The sequence below is a fragment of the Moschus berezovskii genome, chromosome 15 (genome assembly GCF_049115385.1).
Source record: "Moschus berezovskii isolate FMDL1 chromosome 15, NW_MosBer_1.0, whole genome shotgun sequence".
NCBI lineage: Eukaryota > Metazoa > Chordata > Mammalia > Artiodactyla > Moschidae > Moschus > Moschus berezovskii.
The window spans coordinates 65195797-65210023 of NC_142474.1; the positions used below are offsets into that span (position 1 = coordinate 65195797).

At 38.1% G+C, this 14227-nt stretch overlaps 1 protein-coding gene across 2 annotated transcripts in view; it reads right to left on the reverse strand.

Moving 5' to 3' along the window:
* ITGB1 (integrin subunit beta 1) overlaps positions 1 to 14227 on the reverse strand; it is a 52897-nt gene that overhangs the window by 11146 nt on the left and 27524 nt on the right. For both annotated transcript variants that reach the window (XM_055428102.2, XM_055428120.2), the window contains exons 4-11: positions 9063 to 9285; positions 7345 to 7515; positions 6539 to 6777; positions 4379 to 4534; positions 3542 to 3637; positions 3162 to 3251; positions 1406 to 1546; positions 1036 to 1235 (exon numbers count right to left, since the gene is read on the reverse strand). In XM_055428102.2, the coding sequence (XP_055284077.1) occupies positions 1036 to 1235; positions 1406 to 1546; positions 3162 to 3251; positions 3542 to 3637; positions 4379 to 4534; positions 6539 to 6777; positions 7345 to 7515; positions 9063 to 9285 (1316 nt within the window). The remainder of the gene's footprint in view (positions 1 to 1035; positions 1236 to 1405; positions 1547 to 3161; positions 3252 to 3541; positions 3638 to 4378; positions 4535 to 6538; positions 6778 to 7344; positions 7516 to 9062; positions 9286 to 14227) is intronic.

The window sequence follows — 14227 nt, forward strand, 5'->3', positions numbered from 1 at the left end:
AGGATATGCTGTATCTATTATTTGCCCAATTTTTATACTAAAAAGTATAAAAACACACAACTGACCAACTGAACTGATAAAAACACAGCCCAAAAAGTACATGGAAACTGAAAACCATACTAAAGGTATCATTTCAAAATGTAACTACCATAATGTTTAAAAATAATTTATCCTAAGGATTCAGACTTTTCAGACACTTTTTATAGTGCTTATACATATTGTATCTGGTAAATATACAAAAAGAAGGCAAAACATTTTCAAGATCTTTCAGATAAATAATATTTTACTAAAAATGTATCTATACAACTCAGTCAGGATATGACATGGAAAAAAAAATTGTAACATTTTATTTAGAATAGAAAGCTAGTAAATGATGGCAAAATAGTCATTAATTTTCCTCATGATTAAAAACCCTTCAAAGCCTAGTCATTTGGGAGCTGACAGTTGGATCAAAATAGTCTTTTCTCCTGTTCTAAAAAAAACAGTAGAAAGATGAAATAGGAAGACTTATTTACAGTATAAAAATTAAAAATAATTTGACTTAAGTTCTGTTAGTAGTAGATTCTGTTCTGAAAATAGTGCTTTAATTTTACAAAGATATGAATTTTTAAAAAATTATTCCAACAATGCAGAAGTACATGTAATAACAAGCTGAACATCCTTTATTAATTCCTAATTCCAGTTCCCATATAAAATCACTATTATTTTCTATAAGCCTACTGAGCTCTAGAGAGTTCAGATTGCTATCATGAGAGAAAAACCCAAATGCTACCATAAACATTTGTTAAGTAACATCTTGGATGGCTACAAAAGCTTTCATTTTAGAATAAAAGGTAATCTGCCTAAGGAAAAAAAGGCAGAGAAGAGCTTTCTATAAAGAACACACACAAGACCATCAAATTGATCTTGTGGTGAGCAACAGTAGTTGGAAGAATAATTTATCTGCTCCCTCAGAGATTCTGGGAAGCTCAGACAGGCCGGCCTCCAGTTGTCCCAGCTGCCATGCCCCCCACACCGTGCACACCTCCAGCTCACCTGCAGGCCCCACACTCGAAGGTCCCGTTGCCGTCGTGGCACTTGGGGCTTCCTGGGATGCCCTCACCCTGGCACTCGCATTCACAGATGAACTGAAGGATAATCTCCACTTCCTCAGTGAAGCCCAGAGGCTTAATTTTAATGGTTTCAGAGTTCTTATTTGGACATTTATTTGCAGTTATGCTGATTTCAAATTGAACCTTAAAAGGAAAACAAGATGATAAGTTAAAAACTAAGCAATTTAAATCTACTAGAAATTTTTCAAAAAGCTATTCAAGTTATATTTAACTGTTTCTCAAATTATAAGCTGGACTGCTTATAAACAAGTAAGCTTTTTCTTTTACTTCAGAAAAATGTTTGTGTAACATACCTCATCCCCAATGGAAATATTAGAGCATTTTCTCCCATTTTCCCCTGTTCCATTCACCCCATTCTTGCAGTAAGACTTGTAGTTTATTGTTACTCCTTCCGGTAATTTGCTGTTTTCCAAAATGACTTCTGAAGAAAGAGACTGAAAGAAAGATTAATGAAATAAGAGGAAAGGCAAACAAGTGATACTATAAAATAAGCTGAATTCATAAATCCAATGGATAAAATGAGCTGTTAAGAAAACAGTATTATTTAAATATTGGAAGCCTAATCTTGAGTGCCTACAAAACACAAAACCCAGAGAAATGGGCTCAAATAAATAATAACCAATTATTCAAAATAATGGACACAACTGAAAAGAGCATTTAGTTAAAATTTTAATGAGGACACAGCACAGAGGCCTAACATTAATTACGAAGAGTTCTAAGAACTCAGAATGCTTCCTTTCCCCACTGGCAACATACTCTCCTCTGCCCCGCCACTTCTAGCTGACCAGTGTTAGTGGCTCAGTCATGTCTCTCTGTCGCACCATGGTCTGCAGCCCACAGGCTCCTCTGTCCATAGATTTCTCCAGGCAAGAATACTGGAGAGGGTTGCCATTTCCTTCTCTAGGGGATCTTTCCAACTCAAGGATCAAACTTGGGTCTCCTGCACTGCAGGCTGATTCTTTACCATGTGAGCCATCAGGGAAGCCTCAGCTCACTAAGGACAAAGGTAAATAATCTACTACATAGGCTGGAAACAAATCTGCTTAGGGGCCATTGCAGGCCTGACCCCACTCCCTCAGAGAAAGAAAACCCAGAGTGGAAGGATTCAAGCCAGTGCTTTTGTAGAACAGCAGAGGGCGCAGGACAAACGGAGAAGGCTGCAGCGGCAAGCTCCGTCCTGGTCACACCACTCCACAGAGGGGAGTCAGGAAAGCATTAAGATATGCTGTAAAGGCAGAACGACTATGGGGGTGACAGGGAAAAACCAGAATCTACAAAGTCTGTAAAAATCTGAGTAGGGTGTTTCCAAAACGTCTTAGAAACCCCTGGCATGAAGTAGAAAATAAAATTCAACTCGTCGAAGGGCTGGAGCTGGTGTATGCAGCACAGGATGGTTACAGTTGTATTACAAACGCCTCCGATGACTTACAACAGTTACTGGCCAAAGCTTAATGAGTATCCCTAAAGTACTCGGAACTAAACTCGAGATGAACAATTCCTCTTTAATTTCAACTTCCTTCCACGTGGGGTAAAAATCTTATAAATCTTACTTTAATAAGTCATGTATGCATTCACATATATTTTATGGTACATGCACATCTGACTGTGTGTGTACCACTTGAGAACAGAGAACTATGTACCCTGAAAATATGGCAAGAGAAGAATTAGCAAACAAAAAGGCTTTTCTGGCACAATTCATCAAAATCAATGAATCTATAAAATGAAGGGAAGTAAAGAAGACTGAGGGAAACGTATAAATTTAAATGGAAGTTGCTTCATACTTGTTTTCCAAAAAGGAAACTTATTACTTAACGACATTCAAAGAGAATTTAGAAATCCACCCCCCACCATGCCTTTTATGTGTTTTGCCTTGCAAACACATTTTTGTAAGAGAATGAGTTTTTCCTCCACATACAGAATTTTACATACAAGTTTTACATTGTCTTCTGGGGCCTGCTAAATTGTGTATGAAAGGAGTTTTACTTTTTTTGAGCAAAGTATTCTCAACAGGGCACTGCCCAAAACAGATCTTACTTAGAATGCACTCACATTGTATGCATCGATGATCAACTGAATCACATTGCTGGAATTTGCAGATAATGTTCCTACCGCTGACTTAGGGATCAAATTTTTCAGTTCCTGCAATTAAAAGATAAAACCTATAAAATCTGACTAATTAGCATCTACTGAGTACCTACTATTTATTTTTAAAAACCATTTCTTGATATATATCCTAAATAAGGAGTCAGACCTAAAAACAACTAGTTTTGCAATGTAACTAAAATTAATACCATGTTTGTAAAATCTAGCCTTTCCATCTGATGACATTTTCCCACATTTCAATTCAGACATATCATTTTGCCTTTGATGACTAAACAATAAGGATCTAGAAATGGGTTCCTATTTTGATCTCACACGTATATATTTACCTTGTAAACAGGCTGAAATTCTTCAGTAACTGCAAAAATCGTCTGAATGTTATTTTCGCTTAGTTTCTGGACAAGGTGAGCAATAGAAGGATAATCCTAAGAAATTAAGTAATAAAATTTAGTATGTAATTATATCCAAAATAATCCAGTTTTTCAATACTTTCTGAAAATAATGATTTGCAGATATAGCTGGATTACTTCTGCAAGACTGCCTGAAACAACACTAATTATTGCTGAACTGGGTGCTGTCTAGTGGGTTTCTAATCCTTTTCTATCTTTATGTGTGCATAAAAATTTCAATAAAAAAGATTTTTAAAAGATTATCTATGTATATTAAATGTCAGAACAATGAAATTGAAGAATTGCCACAGTTTAAGGTTATATTATCACTAAGAAAAAGACCACGATTAAACAAGGTTTAGATTTCTTCTAGACCTTGAATAAATTGCCAATGTTTATTTTCTGTAGAGGCAGGATGCCTACTTTCTTAAATCATACATAAATAAGACAAGGAGTTTAAGACTATACATATGATTTGTTTAGACACAGTATCAAACTTGCTACCCCTTGATGGACCAAGTGAGAGGAGACAGAGCTTTGGGCTCGGGTGCAGGGCCAGGAGTCAGCAGCTCCCTTCACTGCCAGGCCCTCAGCCACGTGGAAGGAAGCAGGCACAAAGCCACAGCCTCGAAACAGCAACAAAGCTTTCCTGCACATTAGGTCAGGGCCCAACTTACTAAAATAACAAAACCCCAATCCTGAAAACCCCACAAGCCCATGACCCATAATCCTCTGAACACCCAAGCCTGCCTAATGCGCCAGGCGCTCCGCACGTACATAGTAATGGCTCATTGTGTACACATCGTTTTCCAGGTGGCACTGCCCATCATTCGGTAACACGATGCCACCAAGTTTCCCATCTCCAGCAAAGTGAAACCCAGCATCCGTGGAGAACACCAGCAGCCGCGTCACGTTCCTCCAGCCGATCAGTGACTTGAAAAGAAAAGGATTTCAGTTTTAAAATATTACCCACAGAAATTCAGCAAAGATTAAATCTTTTAATCTTTATATAGGCTACCACTACACTTTCAACTTAATTCTGTATTTTCTCTTTTCACAATGCTAATAACATCCTTGCTGATAAAGGCAGAGTCTGCTGAATAAAACTCCCCCGCCTCACTATAACACTTCACCTTGCCTATCTTTCTGTCTCAGCTCTTTTTTTAAAAACTACCTTTTAAAGTCAATGTCCTTCTCCCCACTAAAAGGTAGCTCCACTCCTCACAGGGCAGGGCCCACATCTGGTTTTGTGCATAATCTTATCTCCAGTAGTAGCACTAACAGGTGCTTAATGAATAAAGGAAACCATCTCAGCCCACACCCAACTTTATCTAACACTGTTATCTCCCCTTCCCAGCCATACCTACTCCGCCTTCTGGAGCATATACTCCCTTTATCAGCCACCAGATTAAAAAAGCCTCCCCCTTTTTAATTCTAGAAAAAGATTTTCTTCAAAGACTTGACCCTGCTTAATTCCACCCCTTTTAATCCATCAGTACTGTTTGTTCATTTATTTTACTCTCCACCTTATTCAGCAAAAATTTAAAGTAGTGGTAAAATCCTCTTGAATGGTAATTTTATAATCATCTGTCCTTATTTACATCTGTATATGTCCTAAGACTATAAAATCCTTGAAGGCAGGAATTAAGTTTATTCATGCTGGCAGATCAATTGGAATATCTGTCTCTTCTGCATTTAGAGAAGTGGAACAGTTACTCTCAGTCAGCACAGGGAGCAGAACCAGCAGCCAGGATACCATGGCCTGTTTTAATCTCAAGGCTGAGGTTCAGGCAGAGACAGCGCAGAGAATGCTTTCTCCATGAGCTTCTAGCGGGATCACAAATGAATGGCTGGAGAGGAAACAGGCATCAAGCTAGGCACCACCTGGAAAACTACTCTTCCCCTTTAGAAGTGCAGACTATCCTTAAACTGCATCTACCCTGGTGAGAAGTCAAGAGTGACCACAATACAGTTGTTAACTGTTTGTTGGCTACTTGCACTGTCTATGGATTACCGTATTTAAACTTCCTAAAGTGTATCTGTTATTATCTCTTAAGGAGAAGGAAACAGCCCTCTAGAATGGCAAGGAAACTGCCTAGTGGATGAGCAGTGATGGGAACATTTGAAGCTTTGTCCTAACAGTCTAAAGACTATTATCGCAAGCACTGTATTATATTACCATCTTGGGTATCAAATAGCCTACTAAAACTTGGTTGGAAAGTAACCATTAAGAAGCATCTGGAAGAGAATGGTCTTTTAGGGCACAGGGGTACTATAAGGAAAAAGGCGGGAAAATGAGACAGATAAACTTCATCTAGCTCACAATGTTTTCTACTTCCATCCTCAGCTACATCATTAAAAGGTCACCTAAAATTTTCAGCTGGTAAATGGGTCAAAAAATTCTAACCACCAGTCCAATGGAGGATCAGTTTACTGTCACTGAAAATCTTATAATTAAAATTACAAACATTATATAACTTCTCAGGATATCTATTCTCATACAGCTTTCAAACTAGGATTTAAACTTTCTTTTTAAATTACTAAGACATGGGGAAGATGCCTATCAAGGATAAGCAGAAGAAAACTAACCAAAGGAAAATGGTGTCTGACACACAATCTATTTGAGCACTTTTAATGTTCCTGGTGACGTCTCAGATAACCCCAATACCATCTCAGTCAGAAAGCCAGGGTACCCTGAGCCTCTTTAAAAAACCCAGAACACCAGCTAAAGCTACACTGCCCCACTGTTTCAAATGGTGAGCATTTTGGCTTTTAAAACCGGATTGTCTATGCTTTCTTTTAAACCACTCGCAGTTGGGAGGGAATTTAAGGGATTAATCAGTATGATATAGAAATTAAGGTAATATTTTCTGACAGAAAAATCACACTTAAAATCCACACAAAAAATATCCCCTTGTAGAGAATGAATGCACTCACTCCACAAACTGCAACTTGCATGATTGCATCAAAGCCACCTTCTGGTGAGTCCAAATTTCCAGATATGCGCTGCTTACCAACAAGTTCATTAAATACTTCCCCTTTATCAGTAAGGCTGAGTACATTTTTGTAGCTAAATGGGCTCGTGCAGTTCTGTTCATTTGTGCAAGGGTTCCTGAGTTTAGCTGGTGTTGTGCTAATGTAAGGCATCACAGTTTTCTCCACGAAAGAGCCAAACCCTGTGGAGGAAAATGCACATGCAGTGATGATGGAGGGTAGATGGTTAAACTGCATTAAAAAAAAATCAAGTCTAAGTAATCAACAAGTTTATAAGATCAACAAATGAATGAATAAATTCCTGTAACAACAAACATGCAGTTTATTATCTATGTGGTGTAATGTGTGTCAAATAACATGGCAGCCTACAGTAAGAAGGGTTTCCCTGGTAGCTCAGATGGTAAAGAATCTGCCTGCAATCCATGAGATTCAGGTTCCATCCTTGGGTCAGGAAGATCCCCTGGAGAAGGGAATGGAAACTCACTCCAGTATTCTTGCCTGGGAAATTCCATGACAGAGGAGCCTGGCGGGCTATAGTCCACAGGGTCACAAAGAGTCAGACATGACTGAGTGACTTCTTTCTTTTTTATAGTAACAGAGGAAAAATCATTAGCCATGTGACAGGAATATCAGTCCTCTCAGAAAGAAAAAGCTAAAACCTAGCCTCCTAATCTCACATGTATATAGTAAAGAATAAAACTGCCAAGATTTACACAAATGAAAATTCTTAATTTTCCCAAAATTCCTACCAATTCGGAAGTCTGAGGTGATCCTCCTCATTTCATTCATCAGATCTGTTCCCAGACTTTTCACATTCTCCAAGTCGTCTTTCATGGAGTAGGAGAGGTCCATGAGGTAGTAGAGATCGATGGGATAGTCTTCCGCCCGCTTGAATCTTAGTGTGAATGTCTGTGGCTCCCCTAATTAATTAGAGATTAGAAAACTAGCTTGCCAGCAATCAAAAGCAAATGGAAGAGCCAAGTAAATCAGATTGATAAGGTCAACGCTATAGAGTAAACCATATTATTCACATAGTTTTTACAAAAACCAGGACATTCCATAGGTAACTCAATCAATGGCTGTGTACTCTTTTTATTCACAAATACCTAAAATGCCAGGCCCCAGGGATGAGGGAAAAGACAGCATCTCCAATCTACAGTGGCAAAGACAGGCAAATAGTGGGCTGCTAACTACGACAAACAGGACAGGGAGGCCTGGCGTGCTGTGATTCATGGGGTCGCGGAGAGTCGGACATGACTGAGCGACTGAACTGAACTGAACTAGGACAAACAGATAGGGAACAACACAAACTAGTCGGGGGGGGGTGGGTGAGGCAGGCACACTACAGGGTACACCGGACGTTTCAGAGACTGACGCTGACAAGTGAAGACTCTTCCCTGTTTATGGGCTGCACTGTGTGCAGTGAATAAAGTAATCTGATTTTCGCTTAAGAAAACCTGATGAAACGTTTCAAAGACGATTAAAGAGACAAACTTGTTAAGAAATCATAGAGAAAAAAAAAAAAGGGGGATACAGATATGAAACCAATAAAGACCCAGAAGAGATGTACCAGAGGTATGAGTTGAAATGCACTCAGAAAATACACGAGTAGGAAGAAGTCTGGGTAAAAGGTCATTTAGCTTTTAACTTGCAGATTTTCTCTATATAGATTTCTAGCAGGCAGTTGGATAACTGTGTTCAGAGCTTGACCGAAAAAGTCTTTGTTATGGCACACAAAGGGCTCCAAAACCATGAGAGGAAAGCCAACAGTTGAGTGGACTACAAACAGGAAGGAAGAAAAAGACAGAAGACTGGAGGCACTGTTAAGAGATAAGAAGGAAAGCAGGAGTGTTATCGCAGAAGCCAAAAAGAACATTTCGAGAAGCTCAAAGGCATCACTTGTACAGAAGAGTTAAATGAAGGAATGAAAAAGGCCTGACGAGGGTCCATCAGGCCTGGCGGTTTCAGGTGCCAGCAGGGGTTGGCCACAGCAGGTCTAGAGGCACCAGGCTGGAGAGGGCAACAGGGGAGGGAGCAGGGAGGGCACACGTGAGTCCTCTGAGTGGAGGGGGCTGGAGATTAGAAGAGAACGGGGCATATTTTTTCTTTTTTCCAGATGCAGGACTGCTACAGATTCTTATGAAAACTTTAATACTTTAACAGTAGTCTACAAAAACAAAGGAAAAAATAGATTAAAATGTTATCTTTATGTTATATAGTTACACCAGAAGATGGATATTTTTATTTTTAAAAACCCACTAAATCTATTAATACTTTCTGAATTTTTAACAGAATTTACTTTGGACATTAGGCAAATGTCAGGTACATGGTCTGACAAACTGTATCTGCAAAAAATTCAAAAAATTTCTAAAAGTTAACACATCAACATTTCTCAACAGAAACTTATATAACGTTGTCTGGAAGCTCAAGTGGACCCAAAGGCACTCCTAGAATCAGATTTCCATACCTGATCGTAACTGCAGAACCAACTGCTGTGGCTGGATTTGAGTGATATCTTCTGGCTGCAGTTTCTCTGCTGTTCCTTTGCTTCGGTTAGTTACATTTTTATTTTTCTTTATATCTTTGGAGCCTCTGGGATTTTCAATATCATTTGGATGACAGCCCTTCTTTTTCAAGGCTTCTAAATCATCACATCGAGCAGATGTAGGCATACCTTCTTGTAAAAATGTCTAAATGACATATAAAATATAGCTATAAATAAGGTATAAAATGGTCAAACCTTTTACATAATTGTAAATAACCAATTAAATTGCAAAAATCAGGTAACATGTCTAATGTACTTAATCTCTGGTTTTAAGCAAAATGTTGTTCCCTTCATCCAAACCATAATAAACAAAACAAAAACATTTCTCCTTGAAGGTAGTACATTTATTACTAATATATAACTGCTGCTGCTGCTGATATTTTAGAAGTATTTAGTAGGACCAGTGGTCGTGTATGGATGTGAGAGTTGGGACTGTGAAGAAAGCTGATCGCCGAAGAATTGATGCTTTTGAACTGTGGCATTGGAGAAGACTCTTGAGAGTCCCTTGGACTGAAAGGAGATCCAACCAGTTCTTTCTAAAGGAGATCAGTCCTGGGTGTTCATTAGAGGGACTGATGCTAAAGCTAAAACTCCAATACTTTGGCCACCTCATGCGACAAGTTGACTCACTGGAAAAGACCCTGATGCTGGGAGGGATTGGGGGCAAGAGGAGAAGGGGAGGACAGAGGATGAGATGGCTGGATGGCATCACAGACTCGATGGACATGAGTTTGGGTGAACTCTGGGAGTTGGTGATGGACAGGGAGGCCTGGTGTGCTGTGATTCATGGGGTCGCAAAGAGTCGGACACGACTGAGTGACTGAACTGAAGTGTATATTTTAACTGTTTCATGTTCAAGTTCAGAGTATCTACTCAAAGAAACTTTTTTTGTGAAATTATTCAGCAGGGTTAAGAATCATTAATAATGAATATACCCAAATAACAGACAAATACTTTTTCCAAAATTTCCCTTAGAAAAATTCTTAGAAGTCTTTCATAATAGATAGCATTTTCCTTCATGATATTTGAACAACTCAATACTAGGAAAAACATATGAGCCCAAAACCTTTTTTAAAAGGAGACCAAGAAATTTACCACAGATTTAGTAAGTATTCTTGGAAGTTTAATAAAAAAACTATTGGCTGTTATTAGAAAAAAGCCTTTTAGAATTTACTATTAAAAAAAATAAAAGCAAGTGATTTTATAACAGGGTCAGAATATATTTCCATTGGGTGAATTTTTTAAAAACAAAAAGTGGTAATGCGATATAAATGGTACTTGTGGTGTGGGGTAAAACTTCCAGCAGTGACGTGATTTTAAAATGGGTTTTATGTGTAATCTAGAAAAATGGTACAGATAACCCTATTTCCAGGGTTTAGAAATAGAAAGTTATTTCCAAGAACAGAGACTCAGATGTAGAGAATGGAGATGTGGACACGGGGACAGGGAGATAGGGTGGGACGGACTGGGAGAGCAGCTCTGGCACAGACCCACTACCGTACATGAGACAGCTCGTGGAGGCTGCTGTGCAACAGAGAGCTCAGCCTGGCACTCTGCGAAGACTGCAGGGGTGGGAGGGAGGTTTCAGAGGGAGGGGATACAAGTACATACAGCTGATTCGTGCTGCTGTATAGTGGAAACGAAGACAACACTGTAAAGCAATTATCCTCCAATTAAAAGAAGGATATACTGCACAGCACAGGGAATACAGCCACTGTTTTATAATAACTACAAACGGAATATAACCTTTAAAAATTGTGACTATGTTGTACGCCTGAAATTTATATATATCAATATCTCAATTAAAAAAATAAAAGTGTTTGCCAAAAGAATCAGAGAACAAAAAAAGAGTTACAATTTCTAAGTAACAGAAATAGCTACGAAATATATTCTTGTTTATAATAGGATGGTGTGTTAGAAATGCATTAATATAATGCATCCAAGATCTTTTCTGTACTTGGAAAATAAAGCAGTTAATAAATATTCATTACTACCATTTTTTAAAAACGGTGTTCTTTTTATCAGATGACTACCTCAGAAGTACTTTTAGTGAAAGTAAAAAAACTGCTGTTAAGATGTGTGTGTGTATGCACACACGTGTGCACTCACTCATGCCCGACTCTCTGCGACCCCATGGACTGTAGCCAACCAGGCTCCTCTATCCATGGGGTTTCCCAGGAAAGAATACTGGAGTGGGTAGCCATTTCCTACTCCAAGGGATCTTCAGATCCAGAGATCGAACCCACATCTCTTTCAACTCCTACATTGGCAGGTGGATTCTTGACCACTGCGCCACCTGAGAAGCCCTAAGATGTAAAGATTCTAAATAAGTTTTTCATAAAAGTGAGAAACAGGAATAACAGCAGTGTATACATGTATATTTGTGCATATCATTTTAAAATGTGTACTTACAATAGCCATTTAATTATTTCACATATACCCCTAAAAATTATTTAGTTGACCAGAAGTCTTTTTTTTTAAATCTTGTCATTAGGAAAACAAGGAAATACCTTTCATTGAGGGTCACTTTGTGTTCAGTTTTATATGGTATTTATTATCTACTGATTTCATGGTGCTGCATAAAGTGAGGATATTCATAAAAAAAGAATACACAATAGTTTTGATCAGTTATTTTTTTAAGGGAAACGTAACACTAAATGACTTTTTGTACTTGGAAAAACAACTGGAAGGGAATGTCATAGGTCTGATGGTTCAAAGTTCAAAGTCGTCCTCCTTTCATGTATGATCAAACCTAAAATGCTGCCAAAGTACTGCACCATCCATTTCCAAATATTAGCCAATCCAGGAAACTCAGATCACAAAACTCAAGTAAACATATCCCAAAATACCTTTAATAATTTAAGAATTGTGCCACAAAAGATCAAAGGCTAAATTATTAAAAGAATAATTTGGCTAGGATAACTCTAAACCCCAGATAAACTATAACCTTCATAAAATGAATGCTATTGTTGGGAACAGCAAGTACCACTTATTTATAATCATCTAAGTGAAACTGCTTTAAGTTTCTCCAATTCTTGCACCAACACAAAGGAGGCAGCTCATGCTCAATTTCCAGGTAAGAAAACCTGGGGTTTCAGTTAAATAAGCCTTGTCTGAGACAAACTCAAGGCACTCCCTGTCTCCTCCACTGTCTCCAACTGAATTCCAGAACACCGTTTTTTAAAGAAGAGAAAGTTAACAGTAGAAAAATTTTGAAATAACAAAACAGAAACTTCTCATTTTGTCTTTCAGGTCAAATCATATGAAATATCTGATACTTGACCAGTAACGGCCACAATGCAGACATTTGAATGTGGGATTTTTACTCAGGTGCCTGAATAAAAACAAACAATAAGCCTTCAACCTTCTGATATTATTCACTCTGTAAATAAATTACATATCCTCAAAATGACTCCCCTTTACCTCCAGTTCCAACTTAGTGTTCATTGTCCATTCATTCATGCAACATTTACTGAACTTGTGGAAGGTGCCATGTTAAGCAATATATAGAGATGACAAAAAATACAATTTAAACCATAACCTCAGTGGGCTTTTGCTGCTACTGCTGCTGCTAAGTCGCTTCAGTTGTGTCCGACTCTGTGCGACCCCATAGACGGCAGTGCACCTGGCTCCTCCGTCCCTGGGATTCTCCAGGCAGGAATACTGGAGTGGGTTGCCATTTCCTTCTCCAATGCATGACAGTGAAAAGTGAAAGTGAAGTCGCTCAGTCGTGTCCAACTCCTAACAACCCCATGGACTGCAGCCTACCAGGCTCCTCCGTCTATGGGATTTTCAGGCAAGAGTACTAGAATGGGGTGCCATTGCCTTCTCTGGGTATTGTGCTAAAGATGGTGAAAAAGTCTGTGCTATTAATGGCTACAGCTCAGTGTCTTTAACATGTCTTTTGGCAAATACAGATTTGCATATTTTGTCAACCTGCACAGAAAGTGTCAGTGTAATGTTTAGAACCAATGAAACAAATATAATAGAAAAGGGCCACTTTTAAAGTAATATATTAAGGCTTTGACCGCATGCACTAACAAGTAAAGTGACAAAGCAAAAAATAAAATAAAACCACAAAAAACAATCCAAAAGATTAAATCAAAACTTTAAATAAAAAACATTTAAACTATGGAGTGGTGATTATACAGACATTAGTAACTGCACTTAGTTAACAGTTCTAGACAGAATCCCTGAAGAGCAATGTTAGCAGAATGTTAGTTATTTGCTTTACAAAGACAGTAAAACAAACTACTGGTAATAAACTATTCAACTTGGTATATCTGTAGTTGAAAAGAAAAAAATGATACTATAGAAGGCACTGCATGAGTCTTCACTGATGATATAGCTGCATTAACAGAAAGGTATAAAACTTTACACTGAGTTCACTCTAAAATCCTTGAGTAATGTCACTCCATTCCATTCACAGATCTATATTGCATATTAAATGATGCTATCAAAATGGTTAATCTAGTAAACTCAAAGCTATTAAAGTACTGCCTGATTTCAGTTTTAGGGGAAGAAATGCTATTAGAGCACATCACTTGTGTTAAAAGTAAAATAGTGTGTCAGAAAAAAGGTTTAAGCAGAAATGCAACTTTATAAACTTATAGTTAAAAGCAGTTCATTGGTGATGTCTGGCACGGGCACAATCTGAACACTAAAGTAGAATACTTAAACCAGTGGCATGTAGGTATCTTTTCAAAATACTTGACATAAAAGTGTTAGGATATAAATCAAGTGTATATTAGTTTAATTAACACACAATTAGGCAGATTAATTATACCTTTCCCATCATAAAAAAGGGAAAATCTAAAATAGTTCAGTGAGATGGCTATAGTTTTTTGGGAAGCTGTCTAACAGAAACATAATGCAAGCTACAAAAGTGAGCTACATATGTATTTTTAAGTTGTCTAATAGCCACACTGAGGGGAAAAAACAGGGGAAATTAATAATATATACAAAACATGAGCATTTCAACCTTAATGATTTTTTAAATCACTAAGTCCTTGATCTCTGGCATGTATGAAGGCTGACAGCAATTCTCAGGTGCTCGACATCACCACATATGCCTAGTGGGCCCTGTG